This window comes from Rhopalosiphum padi, chromosome 1 (genome assembly GCF_020882245.1).
Source record: "Rhopalosiphum padi isolate XX-2018 chromosome 1, ASM2088224v1, whole genome shotgun sequence".
NCBI classification, from domain to species: domain Eukaryota; kingdom Metazoa; phylum Arthropoda; class Insecta; order Hemiptera; family Aphididae; genus Rhopalosiphum; species Rhopalosiphum padi.
Genome location: NC_083597.1, coordinates 38,693,171 through 38,708,995, shown reverse-complemented (window position 1 = coordinate 38,708,995; position 15,825 = coordinate 38,693,171). Strand labels below are relative to the sequence as shown.

Sequence of the window (15,825 nt, the reverse complement as noted above, 5' to 3'; positions counted from 1 at the left end):
CTTAGTATCTATATTCATCTACCATAACTTTGTTGGTGTCACACGACTCCTATCTATAGAAATTTATTATCCTTCAATTTATCTTAATGGCATCATTTAAATTGTAAAAACTATTTTATTTTTCGTTCGGAAATTGTTAAGTATTGATTAAAAAATATAACTTTTAAATTTATATTATTTACTAAGTTTTAAAGTTATTACTCATTATATTTTTTATATTTTATTATATTCAGTCATTTTTTTTTATAATCATAATATAGTTTTTAAAATTTTTTTTTTATCTTCCTTAATAATTATTCAAATAAGTATAAGGTTATCTACATTAAAATAAATCTCATTGGAACTTATTATTGTATTTTTTATTATATTATTATTATTATTATTATATTGCAATGGTCTTATCCGAAGCAGCCCTAGGGATCTATCGTATAAGTTGCGTGTTCAAATGGCGTGCCGAACGTGTAACGGTACATATATGCCGTCAGTAGATCTTTTTGTATTCCCAAGGGTGAAATAAGAATATTGAATGGATACCTATGTAATCATCAAACAGTATCGATGTAAAATATGTTTTCGTTCGTGAATGTTTAGCCTCACATATACTTGAAAAAATCACCTTTCTAATTCATAAAACTACATACAAAATAACTATAGATAGTTATTTGATTTAAATTTATTTGTAGATATATATATATATATATATATTATATTAGCACAATATATCACGATATATAAGTACCCGCATTTAAAAATAATTGAACACAATAATTATAATTTTATAATTTAATATTTAGTAATAAAATACACAGAAAGGAGCTAAAAATAAAAACTCGATAACTTATTATGAGTAATCAATCATTTAAATTACTTATTCTTCAAACTTATATAATATTGAAAAAACTGTAAAGAAGTTTTATGAGCTGCTACAAGGATATTTTGACATTTTAAAGCAGTAATAAATCATTACATTCCAAATACAATTCTTAGTGTATCTCCGTTAACCCATAAATTATCAACATTTTATTTTAAAAAACAATATTTTTACATTTCTTCACCTTTTTGCATCAATTTTTACAGTTTAATTGAAGCTAGGTACATAAACATTTGAATGGTTATTAAGTATATTATATTATGTATTCAAATATTAATATAGATATTAAAAGATTTATATAAATAAAGGACTTGATGAACTTGAATAATACACCCCAAGCAAATGTTAGCGATATACAACGATAAAACACACACACATACAACTGTAAAAAGCTTCCTTAATCTGATACATATATATATATAAAAAGTAATTTAATGTATTTTAATAGAAATTATTATTCGTGAAATGTATTTATACATTTATTAATTATAAATAATAAGTAAAAATTCATATTAATAATAATAATTAATGCGTAATAATGTTAAGAACATTTTTCATATTAAAACTTAATAAAATATAATTCGAAATTGAACATATTATAGATTGTGGAAATATTTAATTTATATGTTTATGTAATATTATGGTAAAATTAAAGTATGTCATATATTTTTTGAGTATAAACAACTTTATAATATACTAAAGTTATACACTTATATCTACGTATAACGTTAGAAACAAACGTGTTACAAGGGCCTATTTCTATAAGCATTAAAAGTTTTTAAATCTATTGGAAAAAAAAACATTATCGGTTACATAAAGTACGCAGAAAATATATTTATCCAACAAATTCAAAATGGTAAGAGAATGAGTTAAGCCACGTAAAACGTCGATGGGTCTTATAAACATCGATTGGTTAAATAAATTAAATTGGCAGCGTTCACTAAGCCCGCAAGCTGCAATATAATCATCCTCAGAATATTCCATCTCTAGTACGAGACCTCATAAACCTTTTGAATAAATACGATTATGTAATAATTAATTTCTGGTCTTATAAAATTATCTAAAATTGATTAGGTTTCGATAAAATGTACTACCAATTGAATAAATTAAAAAAAAAAAAATTGTTAACAGAAAAGATCGCAAAATGATAACTTCAGAAAAATAGACACTAACGTAAAGAGTATGATAGTAGTTCATTATTTGTACAAATCAAAAGTTGATTATAAATTTCGCGTTTTATAATATCACATTAAAAAAAATAAAATAAACACTGAAATCATAAAAGGCGTTTTAATAATTTTTGTTTCATAGTGTTAGATATCGTGCTTTTCTTAAGATATTTATATTTGTTTAAACTCGTGGTCTAGCAAACAAAGATGTATAATAATATTAATAAAATATAAAAAAAATAAAACGTCAAGAGATAACTTATATACATTTCTCACTTCATTATAAATCTAAGATAACACTAATCACTGTAATTATTCATACGAATATTTGAAAAAAATCGAATAACAGTTTTGTATGTTTTTAAATTTTACCTAAATATTTGGAATGTATTATTTTTTGTTTTATAATAATTTTTCATATGAACTGTTTAAATTGTTATTAAGTTATTTGAAAATTATTTTTAGAATAGGATGATCGAAAAGTATAATCACAGATTATTTTTGTAGAAATTAATTATTATATAGATGTTTCTTTGAATGTGCGATATCTTGAATTATTCAATATAATAAAAATACTATTAATTACAGATAATATTTTTTACGATATTTCACTTATTATTGTTTTAAATTTTCACTACGTTACACTTTGATTTTCTTTTTTTTTTTGTTGTTTCGATGATTTATTATTAAGTACCTAAGTATTTGTTTTGATTAGTTAAAATTTTATAATATCAAAAATTAACATCTAATAAATGAAAATTTAATCTTGAATTAAAAAAAACAATTATTTTAATAATAATATTATTAATATTACTTTTTTATAGATGTTCGTATTTGTTTTCGGATTATTAAAAAAATACTGAGATTTTTCAATTTCGACTTCCCAAAAGTATATGCTATGTACAGTTTTTATCAGAAACTTTTCTTTAAGTTGATCATCGAAGGATTTATTCTAATAATAAGTGTCTTTAAAGACAAAAAAAATATATAAATATAAATAATCAAATCGTTGTAAAATTAATACGATAATATAAAAATCAAATAATAATATTCTTTTTTATGTTCTATAATAATATTTATCACGGATTTTTACTTTAATTATATATTTTAATTAATTGGATTTTTTGTTTAAATGTTTAGATTCGTTTAATTGAGGAAGAATATAAATCTCTATAATTAATTTTGACGATGTTTTATTTTATTTTTTTGTACAATTTACATTTATATTTCCGCAATCATTCAAATCATATAACTTTATTTTTAACCCTACAAAACAAATACAATATAACGAAAATCAAATATAAACTTTATACAATATATAATATATATAGTATACGCACAATATGTATATATATATTTGCAATATTGTATATTATGTAAAATATATGAAGTAGTTTTAGTATTATTATCAAACTTTATACTAAATTCTTTAAATTATATGAATTGGTAAGTTCATTATAATACAATTATTTAATTAATATTATTTTCTAATACTATTTTCAGCTTCAGAAAGTTGAGTATAACAATAGGAGCTCTTACAAAGGTTTTTCTCTTTTTCAGTTCATCCCGATATTAGTATTTATCAACTATATAATAAAGAGCTGTGTGATGTGTACAACTCATAAACTATTAATTTAATATTAAACTCAGAATTAAATATATTCTATGTATGTAGTTTGTTGGGAACACGGTTTAATTTGTTTAATTATTTTATTGTTGATGTTAATTGAGAATAAATAAAACGTAGTATATTATGTATTAAAATTTGATCATAACTTGATGTTGTGTATAAATGTATTTAAAAAAGTGCAGTTTTCTTAAGTATACACTTTACTTAATCAATGGTAATATATGTATGTTTAATCGATTTACGTAACAAAAATTTACCTCCTATGAATGAGTCTATTTCTTTTCAATGTATTGCCTAAAATGTTAAAGAATTATTAATTTTTTGTTATTAGTCGTTTCTTATATTTAAAATAATAACATAAATAGTTAATATTTATTAACTAATTAGATTATTAATTTACAATCGAGGAATGAAAAAAAAAAATAATTTTCTGTAATCTTAAACAACTATACATTTGCTTATTTACTAAACTGTATATTTATATAATATACGTTTTTGTAATATAATAAATGATAATATTATATTATGTAACTATACGAAACTTAATTACAAATTTTTAAATTTTTTTTTGTAAATTATAAAATGTAATTTACTATAATAAACTTAATGTAACACTGCTGCCTGCGTTTGTAAAGCATCTGGTTTTATGCCTGTTATTTGCTTATTGTACACAAAAAAAAATAAAAATAATGGGTTTATTCGTGCAATATTCGATCATACGCATTATGTCGTATACCTACGTCATGTAACGCTCACGCACAAGTGGTTTATATACAATATACATACAGTACTTGCGCGACTACAAAAAATGTGTTCGCTATAACCACATATTCGAGTCGGTACAAATAATGGTACGTGTGAAAATCCTGGTTGATTTTAAGGGTTCGAAGCACTCGAAAAGTGTAATTTGAAAACAGCGAGGCCAACATATAAAGCTGAATGCTGAGAAAGAGATATTATGCTCAGCTGGGACTGCCTATATGTAACACTCGCTTATTTATTTTACGCATAATAAACACGAGAACGCGTTTGATTCGCAATGGATTATTAATTGAATTTCGAAATTTCGAATTTAATTACATCCATAGGTATCGAAAAACGAAATGAGATTACGTATTTTAAATCTAATATAGTAAAGTATAAATTTTCAGGAGCGAATCATAATCAAAAACCATAATAATGATTATGAAATAAATTTATCGATTTAATATATTTGATTAAACAATAGGCATAACCAATAATAAAATAATAAAAATAACATGTACTATAAAAGTTCACGAAAATAATTGGAAATCGTGAAAATGAAAATTAATTTATCCAAAATAATAAATATATTTCACTTGTTTTAATGTTGGAACTTAACAGGTATGGATCATTATTAGTTGCATAATTAATTTTTAGTTAAAACCGGTCTTTTAAAGAGACGAGCGCAGTAGGTATGGAAATAAAATTTGACGTTCTTAAGAATAATTGATTAATAAGTATTCTCACATAAATAATATACAAACATGTTTGAGTGGCTTAAAATAATATTATCATTACAATGTACGGACAACATCGAATCTCGTGATTTCGATCTATAATATTATGTACATCTATATAGCACTCATATCGCGAAGAAAAATAATATTCTTTTGTCGAAGTCGAGCAACAATCACTTCAAATTGTATAACTATCTATAATATGTTTAGCATTTGACTAAATGGTATTAAATTGGTACCTAAAAACTATATACGAAGAACTGCAGGTTGTGTTATAGCTTGGATGTCCACATTGCGAAAAAATAAGTTTTAAATTTATAAACTTTGGCACAATAATTATAACAACTGAACACATATTATGTAATTTATCTAGTAAATTTAAAAAAAAACATAGAGAAGAATTATTCAACATAAGCCATCTTATTATTGTAGAGAGTTTAGGCCCAAATTTGAAGAATTTAAATAATACTATTAAGTTTTCAAAAAAAAAAATCCAAATACTTAATGAATTAGAGATACGTATTAATGTATTATAATTGTTATTATTTATTATACAAATATTGTATATTGTTAATATGTGAATATAATATTCTCTAGTGTTAAATCTGTTCTATTGGTTGTGAATCCCGGAAAACATACCCACAAAAAAAAAAAAATTGAGCTTTACATTTTATTTAAACCGATAATACAACTGAAAGATGGGATCATAGATTCTCCAATCTAATAAGTCATAACCATCTATCTATATTCTATTTGGACTTTAATAAAAAAATAATAATAATAAGACAAGAAATTAATTGCTGTAGATGATACCAAAATAAAGCAGTACAAAGACTAACAGTAAAAAATCAAACTACATTAAAACGGTTATGCATAAACTACATCGAAGGAAAAAGAACAATCGAACATTTCTTAGAGGCTATTTCATTTAATAGATAGACAGATTATTCGATTAACTTTATGTACATACTTTAATTATTACATTTTGTATTATTTTATCATCGAACTATTGAAAATTGACTGACGTGCGACAAATCACGTATCACGATTATTATTATTATTATATTGTTATGCCTATGATTATTATCTGTTATCTATGTTATTATGTATGAGATATTATTATTATATTACAGTACCTATAATCAACTAAATGTTAAATAGAAAAATTATATGGCACTCGCGTGGACTTTTATTTCTGTGTGTTTTTTCCGGGGTGTGTTTATTTTTTTTCCGCCTACCGTTGATTAGGTTCTTCTCATTACAATATAATGCTCACGTCGCCAAGGTTTTAAGAAAATGTCGAATAATATATTATATCGTGTTAATGGCATAGTTTTCTACCCCGAATTATTCATGAACCCCAAAAAAAAAAAAAAATAAATAAATAATACATTTTTAAACAGAATTTCGTTTTCACAATATTATTAGTTTAAAAATGTTTCAAAACGTTTTATGGTTTAATAATAATAATAAATCAAATCAATAGATCGTCAAGTAAAATAAATTATGAAAAACGAGATTCGTTTAAACAAAAGCTATACATTGATAAAATATATTTTTGACCTCTAAATGATGGAACGAGTCTGTTAAGTATAGTCCGAGTATCCATTTCACGAAATGTTATCCACCATATTGTGTAATTACTCAAAGTGAAGAGAAAATGTGTTTGAAAAATATAAAGTTCGATTTCGCGAAATGGGAAATAACACGATATGGACGCGACATCATATTGTATACACCAAGGCAGGTATTCACCGCCATAATAGAACAAAGCGAAATAATATATAGTTTACTCTCGCTCGATTATGTCGAGCAAAACACAAATCTTTATAATAGAAATAGATTATTATCGCGAGTTTGTGGATATACTCATAGAATAATGTAAGATTACCTACATTACCTGTCTATATATATAGTAAGACCGAACGTTTTTCGTAAAATTAATCTAATGGGATTCGTGACCGTAATATTGTCTACGCGAAAATGCTAATTTTTATATAATCGTTCGAAATAATAATAATAATAATGAAATATTCATATGGCGAAAAAAAAAAAAGGTGACAGTAATGAACTAATGAATTATTTAAACATTACCGTAAACAAACGGTTAGGGTCCATCAAAATCCATTACATAAGAACATAAGACCTCCACAATGGACGTGTAAATCCGCCATGTATATTTCATGCACCTCGCGCGTCAACCCCAAATCGGGGAATTATTCATGATTCTTAAAGACGGGGCCGTCGTGATATGATTGCTGCACCGCGGCGGTACGGGCGGTATACCGTACGCGTATACTAAATTACGATCGTTTAAATATTTTCGTCCCTGATGCGGCGCGATATCGGCAATGTTATACGGCTATATGTGATTATTATGTATATATATATATATATATATATTATGTGTTCCGAATGGTGCTGAGGGTATATAAAATCTACTACGTCATAAAATGATAATATATACAGCAGGAGGAGGTATACATTTCTGGTTACGAAAACGTGTATTTGTTACGGAATTTCTTTGGATCGGATAAACGTTCGCCGCAAGTACATAATAACAACAATAATAATAATATATACCAATTGTAAATAGTGATTCTCGTCCGATTTAACCGCATAGAGCGCGTAAAATATTTGATAAAAAATAATAATATTATACATAGCGCGTGCGTGATGGGAGGAGATATTATACGCAACATATTTTAATCGCAGCCCCCCCCCCTCACCGCGTAAAATTGCCGATTCCGCCGTAGATATTTTAATTATTTGATGTATAGGTACGTTCTGTTAATGCGGTAGGATGATGTATATAATATCAATCATAGCCGTCACTCGCCGAAATATACGCCCATACGAATTTCTGAACTAAGTAAGTAGCTCGTTTGAGTGCAGTGTTATTGTAATGTAAATAATTAATGCCATTGTTATTATTCCTGCGCGCAGTATAAAGCACCGTAAACACCAAAGTCCATTGACATGATTTTTTTCGGAGGAGGTCAAACAATTATGCATACTACAGGTACTAACTGATAGGGAACTTAATCTCCCAACCTATGTGACGCACCGGTCCAAGCCATCTGTCGTCGAACAGATTGCATCCATTTACAGAATTATAAATAGTATATAATGACTATATTTAAACTCTTGATTAAATATCTTTAACACACCTACCTTTTTTCGACCGCAGGTAAAGTTATACGGTGGGAGACAAAAATCGTTTAAATTGAGTTGTTTTTCACAGAAATCTGGTTCAAACAAAACAAAGGTTTATAAAAATGTACGGAAGAAAGTTATTCATGTTCAACGTACCCTTCCCCCTACTCGTATACTCGTGATATTGTTTTATTATTATTACTTATACTATAATATACTATTATGTTTACGCTCGATTATCGTTATTTTTGTTCATGGTTTTAGCTAAAGAAAACAATAAGTAAAGTAATATAATTACATTTTAAATTTGTTGCGAAATACAAAATTTTATAATTTTTTGTAAGACTTATTTAAACCATAAATCGAATCAAAAACGTTTATACTTATATTGTCTAAAAGTTTAATGATCGAAAAATAATGATTTTTTTTTGTCTTGAAGAAACATTCGTATGTGACAGTAAATTATAAAATAAAAATTTATTCGTGAAAATGGCTTTGTGCCAGTTTTGTCTTTAAGTTGAATATTATTGTACAACATCTGCAGCCAATTTAAAAAATAAAAACGCAAGTAAAAAATATTTAGTGTTATTTATGAAATTGTATTGTCAAAAACAAAGGTGATATTATATATTATTTATAGTAATTACAATTACTATAAACCATAAGTCACACGTAAAAGTCTTAGATAAAATAAGAATATAAAAAATATTAATTAATTTTGTTGAACTGTGTTGTGATCAAACTGATTTGTAACATGAATACTTTTTAAATGTCTCTTAGCAAAGTACAGTTATAAGTTAGGAAATGAATGGCCCGGTAACACGTTCCCCGAGTATACACAAAATATAGTTTCACGGACTTCCATCATAGTTATCATAATAATATAATCAAAGCAACTTACTTACTCTCAACTATTGTTGTTGAAAACAAACCCCCACCGCTTTCCTCGTAGCTTTCTCGATGTAAGTCGTGCCGGAATTGCAGCAGTTATATTTGTACAGAGGTTGTGCGCACACCCCTCAATACTGAAATGCATTAAAGTTCACCCGACCGAGGGTTGTACTAAACCACGTGAATCACCAGCAAATTGCGCCCCGCGTATAGTCATAGTGCTCGTCCAGCCAATCACAAATTATTGTTGTATTCACTACAAAAACCTATTTTCCGTGAGTTCAATCAACGATAATAACTATTATTTCGACATTGAAACGCACTATGGCCACGCACACTTATGAGGCAGTCACGGACGACGTCGACGAATGACTATTAAATTTCCGCAAGATCGATTCGATTCATTTTGAATTGTATTTAAAACTGACATATAGCCATTAACAGTTGACAAATCTTCTGAATTCCACTTCAAACATCACCCTACTATAATTTGTTCATATCCATATAGACATATAGTGATTTTCCTTTAAATATTGTTCGTGCTAAATTTGTTAGTTTTTATAATTTTTAAGCTAAATAGTATATTTTACAAAAGCTCTAAATTATTATGTGTTTAAAAAAAATAATAATGTCATAATAAAGCTAAAAGTTATACGAGTAAAATAATCGGATAAAATGAATAAAAAAAAGACTATCCCATAAAAACCAGAAAAGAAGTAGGTCAACACCAATACGTATTAAAAAATTAAAAACATTTGCAAACAATGTTTTGTATTAATAATAGGTATTTTGTATAGTTTGCATATTTTTGTAAGTTGTTTGTTCATAAAATTTTATTATTGTATTGTTTAAAATAAATAAAACTTTAACTATGGCCATATTGCAAACAAGTCAACCCAAATCTTTGAATACAGTTATATATATATAAAAAAAAAAACTCTAACAACTCTTGACGAAAATTTTATCTATTATGGTTCATCCTCTTGTGAAGAGGTTTTGAATTTTTTATACATAACATTTAACATAAATGTACGAAATATTGAGTTTAAGATTACGACATTGGTTCTGGTGGCCGAAAGAAGATAAAATAATATCATATATAACAAAAAATGAACACAATATGTATTATTGTATGAATAGTATTATTTTAGCACTACTATATATTCGAATGTTTCGTACTTTGAAATCAATTTCGAAACGACTTTATAAAGTTACAAAACAAATTTTAAAATTCAAATGTATTTGATATCTATTCGAAAACGGAGCGAATATATATGAAAACATAAAAGTTACACACTTTTATGAAGTATGAGTTGAATAATACTATAATAGCGTACGTCGAAGAATGACTCAGTTTTTTTTATATATTGATTACTACTGAAAACGATGAAAATTAATTAAAAAACCCAATTGATTTAATGAAAAAAAAGTTTTTTTTTTGTTTACAAAAATATTATATTTTTCTGTTTTTTTTTTTTATCACACAACTTTTGTGTACATTGAAATAATTGTAAATTTCGTAATACTTATATTTATACTTTTAAGTTTCGAGAATTTATTATAATAGTAATTGAAACGTGCAAAGAATTGTATGCACTTGCGTATAAGTTCTAAGAGAAACTCAAACTTAATGATGCCACAGAAATAACACGTACTGCATTTTTCAACATGGCTAATCCAATATAATGGTATTGAAACACAATTTAAAAAATTACAATTCTCCTCCACACGTTCGTCCTGCAATATACCACAATAACTGACGAACATCCGTTTATTCATTACAGTTATTATTATTTTATATCGTGAAACTTCGAACACGTATTGGTAGTTTGACACGTCTAGTTAAAATTTAAACCATCAACCAAACATTCGCCACATTGGCTACGGTTTGCTTATTAAATATTATTAATCATATCGTCATATTATCATTGTGATATATCTTCGCGACAGGTACCGTGCATCGATTATTCATTCTATTTATGTATATATACGTTATCTATATACGCGGGTGAGTTCTCCGCCGATCGCCGCGATTTCCGTTTTCAACCCTCCACCCAGGAATTGATTCGATCCGATGCATTATAATAATATTATTATTATTATAATATATAAACGTGCGCACCTTGACGTGTATACCTACAGTATTATACCGATTTCTTTTCAATATCAGGAAATTATTTTCATCTCTTGCATTATATACAGGGTGGTTCTTTTATCGACCAACATTCGTGTTATTTCAAAATCTATTAAAGTATCTGAAAATATTTTTTCACATAATTTTACAGTCAAAATAAAACAACAGTTCTAAAAAATATATACATTTTTAAAGTTTTTTCTTTTTTAAATTACAACAAACGTTTTTAATTTTATAATTCTAAAGTAGAATATTTTTCAAAGTATTTTGATTCATAAAAATCTAAATTCGGACAAGCAGTTTATGAGTTATAATTATTCGAAGTCTATAGTAGAGTAGTGCGGCATAGAGTGGTACGGGCCGCCCGCAGGGCCGGGACACCTCGCAAAATGTTGATATACTCCGGTAACACTTTAAATTAAATATTTAAGGTAAAAAATTAAAATTTGTTTTATTTTGATTGAATATTATGTAAAAAATATGTTTAAACACGTTAATAAATTTTTAAATAACGAGTGTAAGTTGATAAAATAATCACCCAGTATAATATATATATAAAAAAGACTGGCTATAGAATTTAGAAAACATTTTGTCGGAGTGGCGTCATATTATTATATATATTGTATTGATGCGCCCGTTGAATTATGTAGTTATGTCATCGCATTCCGTTTTCGCATTATTATACCGAGCTTTTTGAGTGGGTAATTCAGCTGGATTTAAACGTTAGACCCTAAAGTCGGGTGAGTCAAGTTGAATATAATATACGTATATACGCCTTTCCGCACAATCAGCAGTGTGTAAAAAATTCAAACGTACACGTAGAATAGATTTATATGTATTATAATATTATCAATAATCATATGCAGACTATCTGCACATAATAAAGTGTAAATAATAATAATATTAATTTTTTTTATAATATTATAATCGTAAGTAACAACAGATTTTTTTTTCGTGCAGGAAAAAGTACGATGCATACTTTTCCGTTCCGACCTTATTTTATTTTTCTCGGAAACGCTGTCATTGTTCGGACGTGCTTGAGAAAAAAAACTAAACTATAATTCACTAGACGCAAATACCACGTTTGAAGAGTCAAGTGTTATTTGCCCGTCGTCGTCGTCATCGACACCATACGTGTATATACGTATATACCACGGTCGTGGTTATATAAAGTGCCCGAGAACTCTTTATAATATATTATATCCCTTCGGCGTCGACGACGCGTGCAAATAGCTTTTACACAACATCGCTCTAACCTAACGTGGTGCATATTATTATAATCGGTCGAGGTCAGTCTCAAAAACCTCACCTGCCGGCGAGTGGCCCTATGGTTGCACGGTCATGTCAGCACATCCTATTAAGTTGCGATAACAGCCGAAAAATATTATTATTTTTGGTATTATTACAATATTATATTATAACAATTCATAATAACCTATTTGTATATACGAAAACGGTCCAAGACGGTCGTGAAATTAACTTTACTAGGTTGTACAGGACCCAGAGGTATGCACGCTGCAATGGATCCCTAAACATAAGTTTTGATTGAAACGTTATTAATTTTTTGCCACTCATCTTCTTCAAGAATAAGAGTAAAACAAATAATGAATGTTACATATACCATACTCGAATAATTAAGCAAACACAAGTCTAATAAACAAATAGTTGTTATACTATTTGTATGGTTATGGTATATTACTATGAACATTTTGATAGGTACACCAGAGCCAATGAAGCGCGAGACTTCTGATCAATGTACTGGAATAAAGTAGACACTAAAATGATATTAGGAAACTTTGATCGGTCGTTGTAAAACATTGAACGGTTGTTGAAGGTGGTTGCTTATTATTTTTTTTTATAAAAATATTTTATATTTAAAAACACCTACTCAATAATATTTAGCCTGCAACAGTATAATGGGGTTGAACTCCAATGTTAATTTACGCGTTTAGGTATATTATAATATAGTAGCTACCTTACCTACATAAACATAAACCCAAGACCACATTATATGCATATATTATAAAATATGACGTGAATAATTTTGTCGTGATAATGACAACGTTACAATATCGGTAGCGTCCCTAAACGATTTTTCTAAAGTGGATTAGGGGGGGAAACTAATTATCATTATAGATGTGCCCACATTATATATCTATATCTACACGATTATTATTTGTATTGCGGGAAAAAAAATATCATATGAACTACCTACGAATAAAAATAGTAACAATTAATGGTGAAGTCATGTGAATTTGCTCTATAATGTAATACAGGATTATTCAAAATAAATCATACGCAATGCTTAGATCACCCGATCTTACGCCATGCGACTATACTAATTTTGAGAATACTGTGTACATACCACAATAATCGTCAACAACTACAGGAGGGCCAACAAATTAGAGGAGTCAATTAACGACGGATGTGCAAGGAAAACATTTGAGATCCAACTTAATGTTGTTCGTGTGACTGAAGGAAGTCACTACATAGGCAGTTTATAATATATACCGTTAAATACATTTTTATTTTTGTTATTAATTTATTTAATACACATACCCGCGTATAAACTATACCTACGCTAAACTTAAAAACTAAATATGTATATGCATTTTAAATCGGACGATTCACTATTTGAACACCCTCGTAGGTATATCGGAAACAGGCACGGTAATACCATAGTATAATATATACATAGGTACTATAGCGGTACGTACTTGATGAACATGTACACCCCCGTGGGTTCCATTGCCCTGGATATGCCCTTCCACGATGCGATCATGCTGTATTTCTGCTTGGCCGTCAGCGGGAGTCGGGGGTCTGGCGGGCCCGGGCTCGGCGGTTCCTCCAACGCATCCTTGTGCTTGCCGCCGCGGTCGTCGCCGGACGTGGCCGAGCTGGCCAGTTTGCCCAGATCGCAGCCCATCCGCGCGCAACAATAGCCCTCTCCGGGACGTCTCTCGTCACGCGGAGACGCGAGCCACTCTTCCGCGACGACGACGTCTACTGCAACTCCGACGATTTTATCACCACCGCCGCCGTCGTCGCCGCTTGCAACTGCACCTGCACAACCTACTGCACCGCTGCTGCAGCCGCTTTTACCCGATCCGCGAGCGCCGTTATCGCGGAGACTTTTGCCGCCGCGTGTGATGTGCGCGCAGCGTTATCGGAACACTTCCGGGGCTTCACGCGCGTATCCGCTGCCGCCCGGCGGTCGTTTCCCGTGCGCTTTTTCCCGTCGACGACCGGCTGCAGGACCCGAAGTCGCGCACATGCATACAACCACCGAACTCGCCGTCGTCGCAGTTATCACTGTCTATGACACGTAGCGCACGGATACGACGGTATGTATGTATATATATATATAAATTATATTATATTATATCATATAGTCTGTTTGAGTTAGACTCGTGCGGCGGGCACATCCGACCGACTGGTGCGCTCGTCGTCTACACGTCCAGACGCGCTCGCAGCTCTCGATAGACACACCGACCGTGCCGCGCGCAGTATACACACACAGCCGCTACAGCGCCTGCACGTTCATCCGGCCGCAACACTCGCACAGCACTGTCGCCGTTTTCCCCGACCAAAAGGATAGAGACCGTTGCCCGCCGCCGCAGACCACACACACACGCGCGCACACGCACACGCTTGTACACACACAAGCGCGCGCGCGCGTTTATGCGTCCGCGCGCACACGCACTACGCACGAAACTCCCAGCCGCCACCCCCGCCGACGACCCTCCCCGGCCCCGCATAGAATCCTTCCCGGCCCCCCCGCGCACGCGGAGGATCGCGTCACGACCCCTGCCGGTCTTCGCGGGGATGAGAAGTGGCCAGGACTAGGACGGCAGGACGCGCGGCGGCGGGAAAAGAGAGAGCGAGAGAGAGAAAAAATATAGGGGAAAACCTTCTATATATACCGAAAAGCCATTTATTCTGTGGCACAGGACGCTCGGACAAGCCGTGTGGCGCTCGCGACACTATATATATTATGTATATATATATATATATGTATATACAACACGTTTCTCGGTCAGACGTTTTATATATAATATATATATATACATATGTGTGTATATATATAAATACTCACGTGTCACACCTGAGCCAACCGTGTATATATGTGTATACGTTTTTAAGGTGTATTATATATACATGTATGTATATATATATATATATAGGTACGTGTGATATCCACCACGACTTTATTGTTATTATTATTATTGTCGTCGTCGCCGTTATTGTTAGTATTATTATTATTATTACTATTTTTTTTCCCCCGTCGTAGCGTCTTTCTCTTATGCCACGGCCTTTCGCGTAAATAATAATAATCATAATAATATGTATACGCGCACTTCCTACTCGTTTAATGATGCTCGTTGTTATTATTATTATTATTATTATTTTCATTGTGACTGTCTTTACGCACCTGTACCACGTCGGAAATCACATGTAATATTACAAAGCTCATACATCACCTATATACACGT

At 30.1% G+C, this 15,825-nt stretch overlaps 1 protein-coding gene across 1 annotated transcript in view; it reads right to left on the bottom strand.

The window, feature by feature from the left end:
• The window catches only part of LOC132917528 (neuroglobin-like), a 33,789-nt gene extending 18,878 nt beyond the window's left edge, over positions 1-14,911 (bottom strand). The window contains exon 1 of the mRNA XM_060978308.1: positions 14,050-14,911. Within this exon, the coding sequence (XP_060834291.1) occupies positions 14,050-14,258 (209 nt within the window). The 5' untranslated portion in view covers positions 14,259-14,911. The remainder of the gene's footprint in view (positions 1-14,049) is intronic.
• Positions 14,912-15,825: the final 914 nt, after the last annotated feature.